We start from the raw sequence: 20,440 nt of genomic DNA, 5'->3' as shown, positions 1-20,440 counted from the left end.
AAGACACAGACTCAGAGGGTGGGTCGATGGGCGGCTCAGAAAATTCTCTCTTACTCGGTTGTTCGTTGGTTCTTTGTTGTATCTCCCGCCTCTCGGTTTCCCCCATTGGTTCTTGTTGAATTGTGTCCTCCCCCTTGCTTGTAACTCATTGGTTGTTTTCCCCTTTTCCCGCGGTTTTCAAACCCCCTATAAAACTGAGGGAAAAGGCTCCCGGGGCTATTAGGATTAAGATCGTTGCCGTGTTCTGGTTGCTAAACTTCTGACAATAAACCTGTTGGAAGCCAGACCAGAAGAACCCACTCTCTCTTCCTTTATCTCCGAACTAACGTGAGCCTGTATCATCGGCTCCTGCCGTGTCTCCTTTGCAAAGAAGCCAGCGAGTGCGCCCAGCCAGCGCCTATCCTGATGCCGAGGTCGCTTCTGCGACGCACAGAAGTAATGCAGCTGGACTCTCTCTGATCGAGGGCACGCCAGAGCTCGTGCAGCGAGCACAGAACTGCGTTATATGGGGACTCCCTGAAAGGCTTGAGACAGCCTGACAATGCTAGAAACAGAGGGGATCTAGTGCCCTCCGAACAAAGACTGAAAAAGCAGCGGCAGCTGTGGCAAATGCTAGAGGTGCCTGATTCCGCTGCCCTCGGTTTCCCCAGCAGCGCCGCAGCAGAGGGGGCGGCGGTCGCCGTCCCCCCCAAGGAGCTCTGGGGCAGTGAGCAGCGCGCTGCGTGCTCAGCCCAGACCAAAGGCTGCCGACCGACCCCTTCGGTCTTCTGACCGGCGTCACTTCCCTTCCTGCGCGGCAGCTTAGACAGGACGTGGGCCGAGCCGCTTCCCCCCCCCCCCTCCCCCCTCCCCCGTCACCACTGCCACCGGGCCCGCCCAAGCCAGCCACGCTGCTAACCCAGGACCGAGCCCCGCGCAGCCGCTTGCAGCGGCTCCCCCTAGCCGCCCACGTGGCGCAAGAGTTGAAAGGACAGTTTGTTGTCGTTTTCAACCTAGAAGACTTAGCTCCCCCCGCTGTGGCAGCGGGCTGGAGGCTGCTCCTGCGAGAAGGCTCTGCCCCAGCTCACCCCAGCCGCTCCTTCACTGCCACGGCACTGTGGAGCCACGCCTTCCGCCCACTGCCGCCGCTGCTCTGCGAATGCCCTGAGGCTGCCAAGTCGCCACAGCTGCCGCTCTGCTCCCCCAGCTGCGAAAACCCTGCCCGCATGGTGCCTTTCACCTCAGCCCGAGCTCTGCCAGCAAATTCCACCCCTGTGCTGCATGAGAAGCAGAACATGAGGGGGGGTAGCAGGAGCCAAGCTGTAGGACTCAGACTATTCCCAGAGAGCTGCGAAAACATCGTAAGGGAAGCAGTGAAGCAGTCAACCTGACCAGCTCGCACGTGCAGCTGGAGCATGCAGAACAACAGTCAAAGAAACAGAACAGTGACTTCTCACATTCTGATGCTGAGTGTAAAGACCAAAAACTAGAGTGAAGAAACCAAGGACCACAGATTATACCTGGAAACTGCCAGAGAAAAACAAGCCCTGCACCAGCCCAGCAAACACCGTTCCTGTGGACACAACACACACCAGGATGAACAGGGTGCAGTCAAAAGACCAGACCACCACTGGTTGGAAACGGAGATGACTCAAAACAGCACCCATGTCCACCATAGAAACAGACACACCGTCCCGTAACCAGAACTGCAAACATGACTTCAAACGGATAAGTCAAGATACCTGTGGTGTCTCCCCAGATCTTACCCCTTCTGTTGCTTTCCCAGCAGTTAATATTCCCTACTACCACCCCTCTGCCTTGTCTTTCCCACAACCACGCTCCCCAATACTTTTATTGAGATGTTTTCTGTTAACTTGCACCCCTCTCTTTATTTACTACTGGTTATACCATTTCCCTCCCCCCAGACCTTGAAGTAAGAGAAGGGGGGATGGGAAAGGCCCCCCCATTTGAAATTGCAAAGCTTTGTTTGAAACCCCAACAGAATCAACTGCCAGAGCCTGTGCCCACATTCACCACCATGATGCCCAGCCCCCAACACCTATCACCCTGCTGCCCTCTGGATGCTCCTGGTGCCACCAACAGTGAATGCTTGGACTGTGCTGCAGCCCCTTTGAGGCAGAGAACTGTGCTGCTTCAACCTCACCTCTGCCCTTGAGAGCATCCATTCCAGCATCCAGAGAGAAAAATCCTCTAAAAGACTTAAGGACTTGTTGAGGCATTGGGTTGTGGGTGCTTCTGATCATTGTTGTTTCGTGTATGTTTAGTTGTTTGGGACGTTGGGTTTTGGGATCCCTAGGGGAGGCCTTTTTGTTTGATACAGAAAGGAGGAGTTGTGGTGGCCGGTGGACGTACATTACGAGGGACAGAGAGTTCTCGGTAAGATGGGTCCCTAGTACCACAGAAGCCACCTTGTGCTAGGGTGGCCAAAGGGGCTTCTCCCAGGATGCTTGTTCTGTTAAGTTAATCTATCCCAGTTGGCTGTCAGCCTCTACCCCTCGTCACTCCCCCAGAGCTTCTCCATTGGTCCTTGTTCCCTAGTCCTGCCTTTTCCCTGCCCCTGGACAAAACTGTGAACCTCGGGATCATGTTCGTATTTGCCTCTGCTACCTTCGACAGTCTAGAAGCAATAAATGCTCCTGCCGGAATGCACGCAAATGCCCTGCTTGACTCTTTGGTACAGACTGTAATACTGAACCCACCCGTGCTTCTGTGGGGGCATGTGGGACCCCACGAAGCCAGGCAGGGACAGTATTACCATATCTGACTCACAACGTTGTAAATAGTGCTGGAGATGGAGTGGCTTGTTTCACCTTCCCTGTATCCTAGCATGCCAAATACAGATCCAAATTCACTGACTGCTGCAGAGTGAGAGATTGTGTGTGAGGTAGAAGCTCATGAGTGCGTACCACCTCCAAGTACATAATGAGGAAAGATGACACCTAGGACAAGCGGAGCCTGCAGGAACTCAGATCACCTTAAGACACAAGGTTTTGGATGTATCAAGAGGAAAATCCCATCCCAAATGGATGGGATAAACTTTTCCAGCATTTAGCTAAAGCAAAAGCCACTAGAAATGCTGTTTTTACAGAGAGGCAAAAACACATGGGGATGTAACACTCGACTGACCAACTGATAAGAATCACACTTAGATCCTGAGAGACAAAATTCCCCCCAAATGGCAGATAAACTGTGAGGATTCATGAGAAGCAGCCTTGTACTGATGAAAAGTTTTGTTTAGGTTTGTTTCTGGGGGTGAGCACACATGGATGTTGGTACTGACATCAGAAATAGTCTCACCAATAGGAATCCCTTGCTCCCAAATCTAGAAAATTAATACCACAAGCACAGTTCCCTGAAATACATTTTGCTAAACTCATTTTCTGCTACTTCTAAAGATTTCCTCCCTGGGGTAAAAGCAGGCAGGTGCTAACACTTCCAGAAATCACAGTCTGTGATTTCACCATGTCAGGAGCTAAAGAGTCAGGATTTTGGTGGTGCCATCTCTAACCTATGTAAGGTTGATGAAAGCTATTGGGGCCAGGAGACAGCACACTCTGAAAGCAAGGCTGCTTTCAACATGTTGGCAGAACCACATTACTTCACCCACATCTGCCTGACTTCTAAGGGGAAAAAAAAAAAAAGAGAAGCAGAGTGAAGCTGAATTATCCCCCCATGCCCAGCTCAGGGGGCAGGGTAACACTTGGGGGAACCGTAGGGACAGCACTCGTTTGCTGTAGCAACTGTGGGGCATCCCAGATGACGGCACTGTGAGCCATCACGAGCTTCAAGACGCTCATTCCAACTGCCTCAAAGTGTCTCATGGAGGCACATGCCTTGCACATGGCCTCGCTATTTCTACCTGCACAGCCCATATGGCTAAACAAGCTCCAACAGGTACTGGGGAAGGGAAGGGCTGGAAGCAATCCTACCACCCACCATATGTATTTCCTTCTTCTGCTCAAAAAAACCAACACAGTTACCCAACAGTTTTGTATGAATATGGCATTCCATACAACCAGGATCTTAATTTCTTTGTTTGCTCTAAAAGGGAGCCAAATTGCACCAATGACTCACACAATTTTCAAAGGCATTAGATTTTCCACTATGTATCTATTTTCCCACGATGTCAACACCACATGCCATTCTGTTATGCTTCTGTGGCTTTAGGGTTAGAGTTAGGAATGGAATTATGCAGGATACACCTGGAGAGCAAAACACTTCACCTCTTCTCTAATTCCAATTGGTCCCACATCCACAGGTCTTGGATCCAACCTTACCTTGGCTTGTAGAGGCAGCACGAAAGTCGTTTGGTTTGTACTTTGTGTCCGTTAATGAAGATCCTCATCCTGGGATCAATATAAAGCACAGCAGCATAGGCACGGAAGGAGCGGCGCTCCGGCTTGCTGCAAGAGAGCCGTCTACTTCAGAAGATGCCCAAAAAATACCCTCAGCAAAACAGACAGGTGAAAGAAAAGGTCTGTCAATTTTAATTACCATGAAGCTACATTAAGCAAGGCTTTTCTTTAATTTTTTTTCTACTTATGTCTTCTCCAGAATCTCTGTTGAGCTTACATCGTAACTACTGCTACAGGACACTGATACACATGTTACTGCAGCCTGAAGAGGGCGCTTGAATACATCTGGATAATAATGGTCAAAGCTATAAACTGGACTATTTAACACTAAAAGCGAGCCCACCTACCAGAGCTTTTTTACCCTTCAGTAAGTCAGCAGTACACTGCCACAGAACCTGCACTACTCACACAGACATGGTACCACAACATCAGAAGGAAGAGGCAGTGATCAGTGGCAATCATGCCTGCCTTACAAACAGGCATTAAAGATGCTGAGATCCCTTGGAGAGCCCCAAGGAATTTGCTCAGTATCATCACTCTAATACATAGATAGAGCTGCTTTACAGGGTCTGAAATTTTCTATGGAAAATTCAAGCACTGAAGGGAAGAAGCATGTAATCTCATCAGAAAAGTAAAGCTTGCTAAGCGCGCCTATGGAGCTCTGGGATTTAATCAAGCATTTGGCTCATTTCAGCTCAGTTTTTCCTTTTCAGGGTACAGATAATCAACTCAGCAAACACTCAGCTCTCTCTAAACAGGGCCCTCTGCTCCTCCAGCTGCCCTCCGAGCACATCCTTCTTGCCCCTCTGCAGGGAGGAGTGCCCCCTGCTCCCTGACAGATGTGATGATACACCCCATTTGCCTCCCGTACCACCCGCCCACAGAGGCTGACCTGCACAGCATCTCATGTTTTGCAACAAAATCACAAAACTGAACAGCAGTTTGGGACCAGCACTGACTCACAACCAGCTCTCATGCTGATGAAAACATGTTTGACAGGTGTAGAACATGAAACATATAGCTCAGGGCTCCGTTTTTTATGGTGCCTAAAGGACACTAAGTCTGCTGCTTTGGCTAAGCTGAGACCAGCCAGCGCAGGTGTTCACCCCAAACACAGCCACAGCACCCGTGGGCTGACACACACGTGAACCCCAAACTAAAGAACAAACTACAGATCTTCTAAATTCTCTAATTCACTATAGAAACAGAAGCTTAAAAAAAACCCCATGCACATAGTATATAGCCAAACCCTACACCAAATTTGATCAGGGCCTGTTACACCAGTCACACTTACGTTCCCTCTCGGGGTGTTTCTGCCATCTGAATATCTTGAGGGTCAGAAGTCACATCCAGCTCTGGCTCTCCATTATCCATTAGTTTGAGGTTAAAGATGATCACCAGGGTGCCTGAACAAGTAACGAGTTGACCAGGTGAATCCCAGCCAAACCCCAAATACCTCACCCGTGACCTGCACCATCCTGCACATGTACCTTTCTCACCACGTATCTTATTGAACTGGTCCATCACTTCCCGTTCTGATTTGAAAGGGGAATACTTGTAAATGAGCTCCGTCTCAATAGCAAATTTCTCCATGTTGTCCGTCATGGGTTCACAGCTCCGTGCATTCCAGGTGGGCAGGGGAACGATGACCTGCAAATCCCATTGTATTGAGAGTGACTCTGGTTCTCCCACTCCAGTCAGCCCCTCCTGCGGGTCACGGTCCAGTGACTTACCCCTCCTGACAGCCCCTTAAGTCACCATGAGAGTCCTTTCCAACTTTTCAGTAGTTTGCATGTCTGTCAAATACTCAAAGACCCTCTTTGCAAGCCTCTGAGTTGCCTTCTTTCAATACCTGTCTCAGACTGAACCATTCCCAAGTCACATGTACGGTACTGGCTACTCACATACTCAATGGCTTTTTTCCCCCTCCTATGTAGCAACTTTCATAATACTAAAAAAACCACTCTGGCTTAATTTCTCTCTTGAACTCAGATATCCTTCACTCATATTTATCCTGATCTCAGTCTTTATTGTTTTTATAGGATGCTAGCAAGGTGCTTTCTGTCATTTAGAGCAAAAATACAGATAGAATTATAAACTGCAGCTGCACATCAAAGACACAAATCCCATTCCAGAACTGTGGTCAAGCCAAAAAAGTAGCCAGAGCTGCTGTGGGAATTAGAATTACTTTACTGTTCCCAACCTGCTTCAGTCATGGGCTAGCTACCAGCATACACTGCCCCTCCCCAGCTTCTCTGCAGTCCCTTCAATCCCTCCCTCATGGTGGAAGATGCTTTCTGAGATACCACCCCAGTGCAAATTAAAAACTTTTCATTATCAACCTTGCCTGGAACAACAATGGCTGAGTTATCTATTAAAATATCCAAGTTTTTCATAGGTAGAACTACACTGACTTCTTATTAAAAATCAAAAATATCTGAAAGAAGAGACACACCTGCAGTTAATGACCTGTGGGTAGCAACTTCAAACACCTTAATTCTCTATCACAAATAAAATCAGAGCAGTAAAATTAAATACATCTCAAACTCAAATTCTGTGGGAAAAGGAAAACACAGGATGTCTGGGCATGTCCTGAACTGAGCATAAGCAAACCTTTAAGTGACTGAAACAAGCCCTTCAAACTTGCTCTACTCTGGGGAGACTTCTCAATTAGAAATTAAAACCAAAAGGAAAAAAATTTTGTTGACTTTGCAGAAGCCCTACAAGCGTATTGCCAAAAGAAAACCATACACTGGTATGACGAGAGTAGCAACCAGCCCTGATACAGACTCTTCTGTGAGAGCTGGGCAGGTTCAGATGAAGCAGCATTCACTATATTAGTTCATTACAACAAGCACATGCAAACCTCATCGATGCCTTCTTCTTCATGGAACGTCCGTGACAAGAGCAGACAAGTCATGGTGTTATCTTTCCTTGTGAACAGGATAAAATCCTTCCCAATCCGCATGGAGCCCCTGTAGACAGAGGTCAGACTGTGTGTTACACCTGATGTACCACACTGTTCAGAACGCAGACCACATTACCCAGCTTTCTTCCAATTATGCTCAGTTATGAGATGGTAAAACCAGGTTAGGCAGAAGGGTTGAAACAGCAATACCATCTCTCTCTAAACATCTCATTCCTTTCAGAAAGCATATCAATCTGGGCATTTTCATAGTGTTTCAAAACATTTAACACCAGTCACAATTAAAAGGTGCAGAAATACAGCACGGCATTCCAGACTCATACTATGTAGAAAGCTTAAACAAAAATTTTTAAAAAACTTTAAAAGACAACTGAGGTGAGATGTGACAATAACGTTCAAATCCCTGAGCAGAAATGTCAGTGAGAAAGCAAGGGCACTCCTCAATTCACTGTACCTGGAATCAACTGCAGCAGTCTGGAGACTGAAAATTCATTTCCTAACCTAACTAAAGCCTCACTGACACTTCAGTTAAGGCAGCTTAGCAGCTTGTTGTCACAAAAAGGGACAGTCCCCTCTTCCTCCCCACTCTCCTATCCCAAACAGTGTGTTTGCATCTTCTCTGTCTTCTCTACCAAGTTATCCTGTTACCAAACTCATCCAAAACACCTTAACAGATAACAATTAACATTGCACTGAAAGAAGTATTAGTATTATGTCAGCATTTCTCTTCAGACTGGCTTAACTCCATACCACAGCGATACCACAGCCTACCTTTCGCATGCTGGGTCTTCAGGCAGCATTTCTCAGCTGTAATACAGTACACCTCTTGCTCAAGGTTAAGAAAGGACAGAGATCTGTCCTGGAAGCACACAGTCAGGATCTGGGATCTGTCCTGCATTGTAGCTGAACCAACAGTGTGTAAAGATCCCCTAATTCTGGATTTTCTTCCCCCAGGTTATAGAGTCCCACTGATGGCCCAGTAAGATGCATATAATCAAGCCACATGGGTGAGCACAAAGCAGAACAGTCAGAGTAAGCCACAAAGCCCTGTAACTTTTCCAAAGACACAGCAAACTTCTTCCTATTTCCTAGCAAATCCACTCCAACCGCTAAGAGTCCCTTCCTTGCACTCCTCTGCACCTAATCCCACTCCTTCTCTCATTGCTTCCATCATTCCCCTTCTCCCTGCATTTGTTTGGTTTAAGAACAAAAAGAAAATGTTTAAGTCCATCTGTCTTGTACCAGACAACTTTCCTGTTGAAAGGCTGCAGCACTATTTTGCTCTAATTTTACTACCTGACTGTCACAGGGAGATTACCATTTTGTTTCTAGCTCTTCCATTATTTTCCCCGAGCTCTGACCTGCACCCTCTGCCTTATGCAAACGTAGTGCCAAACCAATGTTATCAGCTGTACAGATGATGGCCCCTGGAAGACCACAGCAGATGTTGACAGAGCTCCTGTCTACCAAACCAGGGGATCTTAAGAGTTCATCTGCTTTTTTTTTTCTGGAAAAAAAGCTATACACCTCTGAGCAAAAAGTACATCGATCACCTGGACTATGACCTCCCCAGCCTCAGGAGGCTGGCTCTTGTTGTACCTACGATTTCAAGCCGTTCCCATACTGCCCGATTTGAGTGGACTCAGGTGATCGCTTGGCTGATTTACCAAACTGGATAACACTGGCAGCTTCATCTGCAACAAGAGACAGGGAACAAAAAAGGCTTATTTCAGTGTACAGTCACACACACACACATCTTTTAGATTAAGAAGGAAGATAACTCCTTCACCACTGGAAATAGGCCAGAAAAGAGGCCAGAAGCCCAAGCTGAAGTTCCATCCTGAAACTGTACCACAGAGCCCTGTGACATACATGCTGCCTGAGGCCACTGATGTTACCAGAAGCTTTGTACAGGTGCCATGATGCTGACAAAAAGAGTTTTAAGTTTCAGAAAAAAAACATCCACAAAAATAGTCTAGTGTCCAGAATAGTTGTTGTTCTCATAAATTAAGACCCTGGGATGCATGGCATCCCATGTCCCACTGACACCACACACTTCAGAGCATGGGCACTAGAGCAGAGGTCGGGATTATAAAAAAGGTCAGGAATCCAGAATAAACATTACTGTTTCTTCACAGTGCTGAACTGAACACTCTGGTTAATTAAAGCACTAGTAAGACACAAGCTAACTTTGGCAGCAGATTGCTGGAGCCCTGGCAGCAGGACAGGTGGGGGGAAAGGCAACACGAGCAGGTCCTACAGCAATTAGCAGAGGATTTCATTAGCACAGGATAAAAATGAAAGGACACGATAACTTTACAGCTGAGAGGGTCTGTCATTTTTAGTTACAGCCTTTCTATTGTTCAAGGGATAAAGATTTTAACATCATCCCTAGGACAGAATGATTCCTTTCCCTTCCCCCAAGAGATAACAATTATTTCACCAGAGAGCTTACTGGAAGAAATACAGTTTAATTCCAGACACAAGGAATGCAAAGTACCTTACCACGAGGGCTAAAAACAAATGCATACACAAGCTATAATGGAGCACAAGACATCACTCACCCCACCAGGTGAGGAGGGTGGCTGAGCCCATGGACAAGCTATATTTCAGCACGCAAAAGACTCATACAGGCCTACCAGCATTGACTAGTTTTACAGTAAAATATTCAGTACTAACACTATTGGTCTGACATGACATCACTGAGCTGGTGTCAGAATGCCATTTTCAGTTGAAATGATACTCAGATTTAAAGACACAAATACAGGAGAACAACTGAGCAAACACCTCACTGCCTCAACTGCAGCTATTCTCAATGGAGCTCCACAGCTATTCCAGAAACAGCTTTGGACTGGATAAGGGTACCTCTGCCTTCCCTTCAGCCTACTGTTGCATTTTCTAGTCAAAAAAAGAAAACACTGGAATACCTTGTATTAGAGATCTGGGTGTGGATGTTGATGATGATATTATTATTACTCTAACTACTATTACTGTGTTATTTTTAAAGCCTGGTGAGGAAAGCAGACAGGGGATATTCTAAAAAGAGAAGGACTATTGGAACCTTTTTGCTCTACAAACATTTTTCACTAACTGTTTTTAAGAAACCTTTAGGAAGTCTAAAATGGGTAAAGAGTAATTATCCAAAGCATTTCCCCTCTCAGGAAAGGTGACCAGATGGTTTATCACTCAATGCTGGATGTCTGAAACCACCCTATTGTGACTCTTCTTTCAGGGCAGAGGGATGAAGGTAATGCTGAGCAGAGGGGACTGTGAGGGAGCATCTCTCTCCAGGCTGTCTTTGGGAGACATTTAATACTTATATCCTCCCAAGAATCAAGATACAAATTCATTTTTTTCCAGCTCTTTTAAGGCTCTGGAGGTGTTTCACTTAAGGCTATTTTAGTTACACTATTTTTGTTTTGTTGTGTCTCAGAGCTACTGGATTAAAAAAAGCCAAACTCACTGGCAAGAAAAATGGGGGAGTGTAGAGGGATTCCTTGTGGAACAAGGGCATATGATACCCCTGGAAAGATTGGACAGCCCAGGGTTGCTGAGGAAAAGCCCCTGAACTGGCCCCTGGCTGCAGGTAAGCCTGGAAAGCACTTAGCTGCAGGCACCCCTGAAAGTCCTTGGCAAAGTTATATACACTGGTCGTCTCCCCCGCTGATTAGAGGCTGTCTAGAGGGACTGGGCGTGAATCTTTGCAAAAGTAGATATAAGCTTGCATAGTTGAACAATAGAGGGAGAACAATGCTCAAATCGTATCGGTGTATGTGTCTTTACTCTGGCCAGCTCTCCAGACTTGGTCCCTAAAAGGGGAGGGAGATCTATGCAAAACAAACAGGAGAAAAAAACAAGCTGAAGAAATTCACTCAAGATGGTCAAGATAGCAGGTTGATCTTCAAAGCCCAAGAAATCAAGGGCATATAGAAAAAGATTTTTCATAAGAAACACTGGACACCTGGGATGAAGGAACTGGTGGATGGAGCTGTTCAGTCTCTGAGTGTTTCTGAAGTCAGACCTGGCTTTGCTCGTTGAGCAGAGTCCTCTTGTATCTCAAAGGTCTTCAGCTGAGAATGCGATAAAGAAGGTCCCAATCTGAGCAGAGAAAATTATACTTCCTGCCTTCTCCACAAATTCATCTGCTCTATTCATGTTAGGTGGAGTATTTGCAGTAGACTCAACAGCATCCTCAAAAGATATCCCAGAGCTAAAGAATTTAATTCACTACCCGGGGGAAATAAGCCTAAAGCCAAGTTGAACTTTCCCTGGGATATGGAAACAAGGGAGAAGCTGTGAGGTCCTTCGTCACTGTAACAAACGCAGGACACCAACCCGACACGGAGCAATGACTGGAAACAGCCAGTGATTGACAAATGACTTTGATATATGTTCCTGCAATTTATTTCAAAAATCTGTTAACATTAGAGGAAATATCAATGTTTAGGATTAAGATTTAACCCTAAACAAGGTTAAAGAGACATTTTCTCCTGAGAATTCTGTAACCACTCCCCTGAAAGTGGCCCCCAAGAGTCCCTGTCCACACACACAAGTGCGTACACACTCTGAAGTAGGAGTTGGAGTTCCAGTTAAACAGTGTTCCTCACTATTGTGAGCCACGGATAAACAGTATTTTTAAAATACAAGATCTAATAAAGCAACCCAGACACTACTACTTAATTAACTGCTTCCATTAAAACAAAAGCTGTTTTGAGCTTCCAAACTTCAAAAATACAGCTGAAAGAAGCAAGAACTAATATATTTGTTTCAATCTCTCAAAAAGCAATGGAACAAGTTGTCTTAAAAAGTATTAGAAGCCAGATGAGGCAGGTGAATGGGCTAAGTCTGCAGAGATTTACCAAGGCAAGTCACACCTGACTGATTTGGTCACCTTCTACAAGGCAGCACTTTCTGTCCATATGGAGAGAGCAGTGGGTGTTGTTTGGCTGGACTTCAGCAAAGTGTTGGACACAGTTTACCACAGCCTGCTCCTGGACAAAATGGGGACATACAGACCAGGCAGGTAGTATACAAAACAAGTAGGGAACTCGCTCATAGGTCATGCTCAGAAGTGATCATCAATGGCTTTCACTCCAGCTGGCAGCCTGTAACAAGCAGAGACCCCAGATTGATGCTGTGCTCCACATTACTCAACATCTCCATACAGGATCGGGATGCTAGGGTGCTTTTGTACACTCACCAGCTTTGTTGATGGGGGTTAATTGGGCACATAAGGAGTGCTTTCTTAGACACTTGGACATGCTGGAATAGTGGGCAAGCAAGATGTCTGAAGTTCAAGGGAAGCATAAAGTCCTGAACCCGGGATTAAATAACCCAAGAGCCCAGCACAGACTGGAATCTGCAGGTTGGGAGGAGCAGCCTTGCTGGAAGGGTCCTGGTGAACAAGCTGAGTATGATCCAGCAGTGTCCCACAGCAGCAACTGAGGCAAACAGGATCCTGGACTGTATCCACAGGGACACTGCCAAAGAGATGGAGATGTGATTATCCCACTCTATGTCTGGCAGGCCCCATCTGCAGTCCTGTATCCAGTTCTGTCTCAGTTCAGGACAGATGCAGACAGACTGGACAGGGTGCAAAGGAGATGATCAGAGGGCTGCAGAATCTGCCCTCTGAGGACAACTAGGTCTCCTTCCTCAAGAAGAGAGGGCCCAGGGGGAATCTCATCATAGTATTACAGTACTTAAAGGGTGGCTACAAAGAGGATGGAGGCTCTCCCTTCCCTAGGAATCACATGAAAAAGAGGCAATACATACAAGTTGCCCTGGGAGAGGTTTCTTCTTAAAATAAGTAAGAAATTTTTTTAGAGATCAATCATTCATTTAATCAGTCACTGGAACAACCTCCCCAGGTATGTGGTAGAGCCCCCATCACTGGAGAGACAGGGTGCTAAATCATCTCTTCCCTTTCCCATGAAAGGCTGGAACAAATGATCTTTGAGGTAGTTTCCAACCTGAGCACTTCTATGATGAAAATGCCAGGTAGAGACTGGTTTTCTTCAATTGCTTAAGAATAAAACTACAGGTCACTTCCTAAACGAGTTGTTATACCTTCTCAACCTACACGTTGATTCATTGAATCATTCAACCTGTATTTTGATTCATTAAATTCATGCAGAATTTAAAATTTCAGAGCCAGGCATTAGATAAAATTTCAAGCCTCAGTATTCCCAGTAGTGATTTCACTGATAGTATGAGAAATCTGATGTGCTGCATGAGATCCATTGTTTGGTTTTCTAATGGACTCCTATCTAGTTCCTTATGAAAAAGCCAAACTTTTGGGCCAGTACTATTATTCTGTTGGGGGCAGAGGGTATTTATTGGATAACATATTTTCTAATATTGGAAATTAGGAAAAGGTTCTTCACCAAAAGGTTGGTTGGGCACTGGAACAGGCTCCCCAGGGCAGTGGTCATGGTCCCAAGCCTGACAGAACTCCAGAAGCATTTGGACAACACTCTCAGGCACAGGGTGGGATTTTGGGGTGTCCTGCGCCAGACTCCATGATCCTTGCGGATCCCTTCCAACTTGGAAGATTCTATATTTCTGATACCTCTCTGCAGTACATGATAGTTCTTTTGAAAAGAGCTGTCCTGTGACATCACTGAATCCTCAGACCTTTTGATAACTTGTGATTCTACAGTGTGAGATGTTTGCAGCTTGAATACAAATGTATTTTGGTCTTCAGAACACACAACCCAGAGTGATCATTAGGAGAGCCAATGCAGTGAGTACTGAATGCAACTGTAGCAGGAATCACTTGACAAGCATACCTAATTTTTAGAAATGAGGAGTTGTCATTTGGCTTGCTAATCAGGAGCCATCAGACAGAGCACTCAAATCTGACCAACCGCCTCACTATACCCTTCTGTTTTCAGAGCCTGCCAGACAAATCCAGAATTGTCCCAGACAGAACAAGACCCATGAGAACAGCAACAAGACAGAGTAACATAGAGAGTGTGTTCCTGGAACAGTTAACTTGACCCCTTCAGCTCTTCCCTCCATTCAGAAGTGCCCAGACACACCTGGGTTTATTCACTCCTCGTCCCCAGATGGTGCCTCATCCAGCCTTCCAAGCTGTCCTTTCAGCTGACTTGGGAAGATCACATGTTAGCATGGGCTCCAACAGCACTACAGCAAGTCATGGAGTTATTCTTTCTAACATGTCAGCTTTATGTACAATAAAAACAGTTCTTAATTAAAGTTATCATGCACAAAAATAAAACACTCCCAAGATCCATGATTTCTGTTGAGGCAAGGTCTATATAAAGGGAGAAAAGTCCAATAGAAGGTTTTTCACTGATATCTCTTAAAGTCAGATAGGAGATCTTCAGGATGTCTTTAAAACCGGTAGATTCTGCATTACAGGAAATTAAAGCTTAAATCCCTACAGCCAGGGATGAAACCAGAGAGCCCCATGCAGGGCGTTTGAATGAAAATTCTCCTTAGCTGCTTCTGTCCATGCTGACAGGCAAATGGTGCAGGACACGGAGCTACCACCTGGCTGCCCTTGGTCAAGCATCAAGACAGTCAAAGGACACGAATTACATGCTGTATACAATGCATAGCACTGTGAAATACCCCTGCAACGCACAGTATCTACCCATCTTCTTTACTGAGCATCTCAGGCTACCAGAATAAAATTCTTCAACATTTAGCTGAAAGACTAGTCAAAAGAAGCCACTTATTGCTGTCCTGGGTAACCCAAATGTTATTGTATTCCGTATCCATCTGTGCCCAAAATTGTTAGCCTCTTTAAGACCTGGCAGTGTAGCCAGAACCAGAACCACAGGGCTGGGAGTGGGGGCAGGCAAGTGTCACGCTCTTTAAAGTTGAGGCACTCAGGCAGAGCTTCCTCTCTCCCCTCATAGCTTTTGCTCAAGGAAGAGGCTCTGCTTTGGTTTTTTTTCCTCTATGTTTCTCTCTGAGCTCCAGAAGGGGTTGTTTCAGGTAGGTTTTCTGTGCTTGCAACAGTAGCAACTCGAGAAGATGCATTTCACAATCGAACAGTTTCAGAGCGAATTTTGCAACACTGGTCTGCAGCTGTGGTGGGGGGCTGAGAGGAGTGAACAGGCCCCACTCCCTGCAGTTGCTGCAGCTGCCAGCAGCACCCAGCTGACGCGGGAAGGCAGAGTCTGAGATGCCTTAGCTGGCTGCCTTGCCGTCCTCTCCCAAGAGGAAGGCGAAGTCCTTCCACAGGTTCTAGTCCTTAACCAAGTACCAGCTGCCAGAGGGTGTCAGTCGCATACACTGATGGAGCTGCTGCCACCGGAGAGATAAGAGGGAGGCCTGCCATCATTTTCCCTTTATCTCCCCACATGTGGTTGCCCGTGGCAAGCATCATCTTGGGGAAAGGGTCACTCCGCCATTTTGAGTTTCTCTTTGTCCCCACGGTGTCCATGAGATTTAGCAATTTTGTATCTAGTGATTATTTACTGTTATTTTGTGACTGTTGCTGTTTTGCTTGCTAGTAAACTGTTATTTTTTCACTTATATTTACTCATATTAATTTCCTGTAGAAAAGGATTGGTTAAAACTAAGGGGACATAATTCATTTCAGTGCATCCCCCTTAAATCATACCAAGACAATAGCCAATACTTAAATTCCATTTTGTCACAGAAACAGCAATACAGAAGCAATAACAGGATAAAAGCTGCCATGAAATTCTGCAGCATTAGGACATCTGGCACCTTCCAGAGAAAACCACAGTTTTCAACACAGGTAAAGAAGGTTGTATTTCCTCTCCCTGATCCTAAGGATTGTGAGAAGGCCACACTTCAATCTCAGAGCTTTTTTTCATGGATGAGGCTTTACTGCTTCCTTCTGTTCCACTGGTGGCAGAAAATTACTCTTGGGAGACCTGTTTAGCATCCTTAATTGTATTCCAAAGAATATACAGAAGGTACGTGGAGTTCAAACCAAACTCCGTTATGGAGGTCACAAATCTGTGTATCAAAGCACAAATAAATTGAATGAAATGCTTCATATCTGTACTGGTTTGAGCTGGGATAGAGTTCAATCTCTCCATGCTAATTTGCATGGGGCTGTGTTCTAGAAAAGAGTGTTGCTAATACAGGGATGTTTTCGTTAGTGCTGAGCACAGCTTATACAGCATCAAGGCCTTTTCTGCTCCTCAAACTGCACCATCAGCAAGCGGGCTGGGTTGCACAAGGACATGGGAGGGGACAAGTCTCGGATGGCTGATCCCAACTGACACAAGGTATATTCCAGACAATATCACAGAATCCCAGAATGTTTTGGATTAGAAGGGACCTTAAAGACCATCTTGTTCCACCTCCTGCCATGGACAGGGACACCTTCCACTAGACCAGGTTGCTCCAAGCCTTGTGCAACCTGGTGTAATGCTCACCAGATAAAGCTGGGGAAGTAAGAGCAAGAGGGGCACATGTAGCCTTATGGCATTTGCATTCCCAAGTCACTTTCACCTGATGGAGCCCTGCTCTCCTGAGGATGGCTGAACACTTGCCTGCCCATGGGAAATGGGGAATGAATTCCTTGGTTTGCTGTGCTTGTGGGCACAGCTTTTGCTTTCCCTTATAAACTGTCTTTATCTCAACCCATGAAGTTTCCTCACTTTTTACCCTTCTGATTCTCTCCACCATCCCAGTGGAGGAGGAGTAAACAGCTGTGTGGGGCTGAGCTGCCAGCTAGGATTAAACTGTGACAATATCACAAGAGGAACTTAAAGTACTGAGGAATCAGTGCAAAAATGTTAGTTGTTGCTTATTTAACCATTTCCTTTGTCTTCTCCAAATTCACCTCCCAATTTTACCCAATTTTTCTGCCCTGTAGAGAGCTCCTCACAGGATGATTTATCAGTCCTCAAGACTCCAAGAAGGTAGGTTGACAGTGTTGCTCATCGATGCTAAAGCAAACAGAAAAGCTTTTAGCTTTCTCCTGCTAGATACAATATGATTTACATCAATACTTACAAGGCAGAAATACATTTGTTATATACTTCTCATATTATTAAGATTTTATATTGTCCAGCATTGATCTCAGTCACAATGTCCATGATGACACAATGGCAAACTGTTTTCAAAGCAGAGCCTGTAACTTCTGTGACGGCACACCTTCTGGTTAGAGCTGAGAGACACTGACTACTGGGCAGCCAGATGGGGAAAAGGCTTATTCCCCTTCTTGCTCCACTATTCTCCCTTCAGCCTCACAGTCAAACTTCAGTGTACTGAGAAACTTAGGCCAGGCTGACTCAACTCTGTAATGCCGCAAAACAATTTTGTTTTGACCAGATTAGTTTTCTGCAATGGAATAGGCAAATGGTTTGATATGTAATATGGTGGAAAAGAGCCAGTGGAGAGGCAGGAACATGTATACAGGCATGGAACATCCCCTTTTTAACGGAACTAAGCTGTTAATTCAACTTAAACCGTAACATGAAACCTCAGCTTGCAAATGCAAGTATAACTTTCTGCCACTTACTTGAATCCATTCCTGTTCCATCGTCCAAAAAACATAGCATGAATCCACCTCGTAGGTCCTCCCGTCGCTCTGCAAGAGAAGTTATTCACTGCTCCCGTAACCAAAATTTGTAAGTTCCATAAAACAGGATTGGTGTTAACATCAAATGTAACACAATAAACAGGACTTTTACATCTGCAATATGGCTGAGCTGTAAGAAAGAGCACCAGATTTTTGTTACAGAACGACTAAGAACTTCTTTACTTCATACTGTATGTAAGCATGTGCTACAAAACTGTATTACAATACAGTGGAGTTTTTAAGCATCCAGTACAAACAGCAACTCACTTCACCTGACCCCAGGTGAAGGCTGACTTAATTGCTTCCCCAAGGTACTTGTAAAAGTACTCCTTTTTGAAAGACAACAGGCACTATGGCACAGAAGAAATGGTAAAACAATAGAATTATTCATATTGGAAAAGACCCTTAAGATCATCAAGTCCTACCACAAACCTAACACAGCTGAGTTCACTAAACCATGTCCCTAAACACCAGATCAACACATCTTTTAAATATGGGTAGATAATGACTCCCCCACTGCCCTGTGCAGCCTGTTCCAGTGTCTGACTACACTTTCAGTGAAGAAATTTTCCCTAATATCTGATCTAAACTTCTCCTGGCACAACTTGAGGTTGTTTTCTCTTGTTCCTGTCACTTGTAACTGGGGAGAAGAGCTCAACCCCCACCTGGCTGCACCCTCCTGTCATGGAGTTGTAGGAGCAAGAAGGCAAGAAGGAGCCTTCTTTTCTCCAGGCTGAGCCCCCCAGTTCCCTCAGCCACTTCTCATCAGACTTGTGCTTCAGCCCCTTCTTCAGCTCCCTTGCCCTTCTCTGGACACGGTCCAGCCCCTTAATGTCTTCCTTGTCTGTAGGGGCCCAGTACTGACCCCAGGATTCAGTATAAGCACCCTCATTCCTATTCTGTCAAGGACAACACACATTTTGCAACCTAAATCCAAATTAACTACTGACTTAATTGCTGACATGCAAGGAAGCAGCAGGAGTGACTTACCAGTATAAATGTCTATTCTCGTGGCATCTGCATCTCTACAAAGAAATAAAAACACAGCTGTTATTCAAATGTTAAACAGAAATGAAGCTAAAAATCTAGGCACATACAATCATTTCAAAAATAACTGGCTGCACAGATCAAAGTACACAGAGGCTCCACAGTCATCATTGACAGAAAACATTGTCTACTTTTTGTTTATTTGAACCTAAACTCCAGCGTAAGACATTGCTGGCACACAAACAGATCTGGTGACAGGAAGTATCACTGGCATTCTAACAAAAGTCATTCTAGCACTGAGAATCAAATGAGTACATGCTTCTGAGCTCCCTCCTGTACGAAACAAACAACGCCTATAGTTTTTCTGTCAAGCTGCCTGCAAAAGGTTTAGTAACTCCACATAAAGCTCCATCCCAATACATTCACAGTTGTTACAGGAAACTCATTACAAGATCACTGAAGCGAAGCCCTTCACACACTGCATCCTTCTCTGTATTTGAAAGTACAGTATGTATGGCACTACTGCCCTGTTCTCAAACCAACCTTGGTTTGCTGATTAGAGGTGTGGAGCTGTAGTGCTACAACAAAACCCCACTCGACAAATGCCACAGCCACTTTGCTCCAGTTTTGTACCTCCAGCCCAGCCCAGCTACCTTCTTCCCAGAAGACAACCTCTCTACAGCCAGAGGGGAACCAAGAGGTGAAGGGAAAACCACCCCAAAGACCCTACTTTTTATTACCTTGTAGCTACAGTGAACACAGCACCAGGTCATGCGCGCACACATACACACACACAGCTGATTTCCCAAACAGAAGCTTTCCTGTTCAAAAATGCCCCAGTTTCAGCTCCTTACATCACAAACTGTGACAAACCATATTTAGAGAAAACAATCCCAAAATATTTCTATAATGCTTCATGACAGTACTTCCTGCAGCTCAAGAGAAAAACACGCAAGGCTTGGGAGGCTGCTATAGCATGGATTCCCCACACACATGTGAGATGGGTGGCCCAACACCTGCAATTTCCAAAGACCATGCCTCCTCAAGTGTCAAAATTCCTTTAGCTGCTCTTGCTCTATTTTTCAGGATCCCACTTCTGATTTGATTTACATAGTCATGTTTGATACTATGATTACTTAGATATCAGAAGAGTCACAGCTTCTGTAGTATTTATTTTACCAATTTCTTTACACAAAAAGGCAGACTGGTTTTTTCTTTAAATCTATCTTGTATCTTCTATCAATTTCCTTTCCAATATGAGTTGTTTTGGGATTCATTCAAACCTGTCTTTCCAGGAATAATTATTTTTTTTAGGGGTTTGATGTGGCAGTGTAAGAGGAGCAAGTGAAATATTCATACTAAATTGCAGCAATGTCTTCTATTTTGTATTTCTTGTAAAGTCTACTAGAAGTGAAAATTGCTTAAGATCAACTAAATACATAGGGGAATAAAATCTTAACCAAAGTTACCTTGGGAATTAAGTGGTCTCAGGTACATACCTGGCATTATCTACAAGTTCAGCAAGGGCACCAAACAAGAACTCATGGGTAGTTCTGCAACGAAACACAGAAATCAGCAGGGTTACACCAACACTTTAAAAAAGAGAGACCTTTAAATAAATGAGAATCTCAA

At 45.1% G+C, this 20,440-nt stretch overlaps 1 protein-coding gene across 9 annotated transcripts in view; it reads right to left on the bottom strand.

Moving 5' to 3' along the window:
* The window catches only part of MORC2 (MORC family CW-type zinc finger 2), a 53,928-nt gene that overhangs the window by 27,146 nt on the left and 6,342 nt on the right, over positions 1 to 20,440 (bottom strand). For 7 of the 9 annotated variants that reach the window (XR_007207357.1, XM_048322492.1, XM_048322487.1 and 4 more), the window contains exons 2-9: positions 20,308 to 20,361; positions 18,812 to 18,846; positions 17,762 to 17,830; positions 8,885 to 8,975; positions 7,222 to 7,330; positions 5,846 to 6,005; positions 5,650 to 5,761; positions 4,278 to 4,421 (exon numbers count right to left, since the gene is read on the bottom strand). Coding sequence is in view for 8 of the 9 variants with exons in the window: in XM_048322492.1 (XP_048178449.1) it covers positions 4,278 to 4,421; positions 5,650 to 5,761; positions 5,846 to 6,005; positions 7,222 to 7,330; positions 8,885 to 8,975; positions 17,762 to 17,830; positions 18,812 to 18,846; positions 20,308 to 20,361 (774 nt within the window). In the remaining variant the exon portion in view is untranslated. Of the gene's footprint in view, positions 1 to 4,277; positions 4,422 to 5,649; positions 5,762 to 5,845; positions 6,006 to 7,221; positions 7,331 to 8,880; positions 8,976 to 17,761; positions 17,831 to 18,811; positions 18,847 to 20,307; positions 20,362 to 20,440 lie in introns of those variants that run through there. The other 2 variants (XM_048322486.1, XM_048322491.1) reach the window with 2 other exon arrangements.

This window comes from Corvus hawaiiensis, chromosome 18, assembly GCF_020740725.1.
Source record: "Corvus hawaiiensis isolate bCorHaw1 chromosome 18, bCorHaw1.pri.cur, whole genome shotgun sequence".
In the NCBI taxonomy this organism is placed as follows: Eukaryota; Metazoa; Chordata; class Aves; order Passeriformes; family Corvidae; genus Corvus; species Corvus hawaiiensis.
Note: the sequence above shows the minus strand (reverse complement) of the source record. Positions and strands in the feature narration are given on the sequence as shown.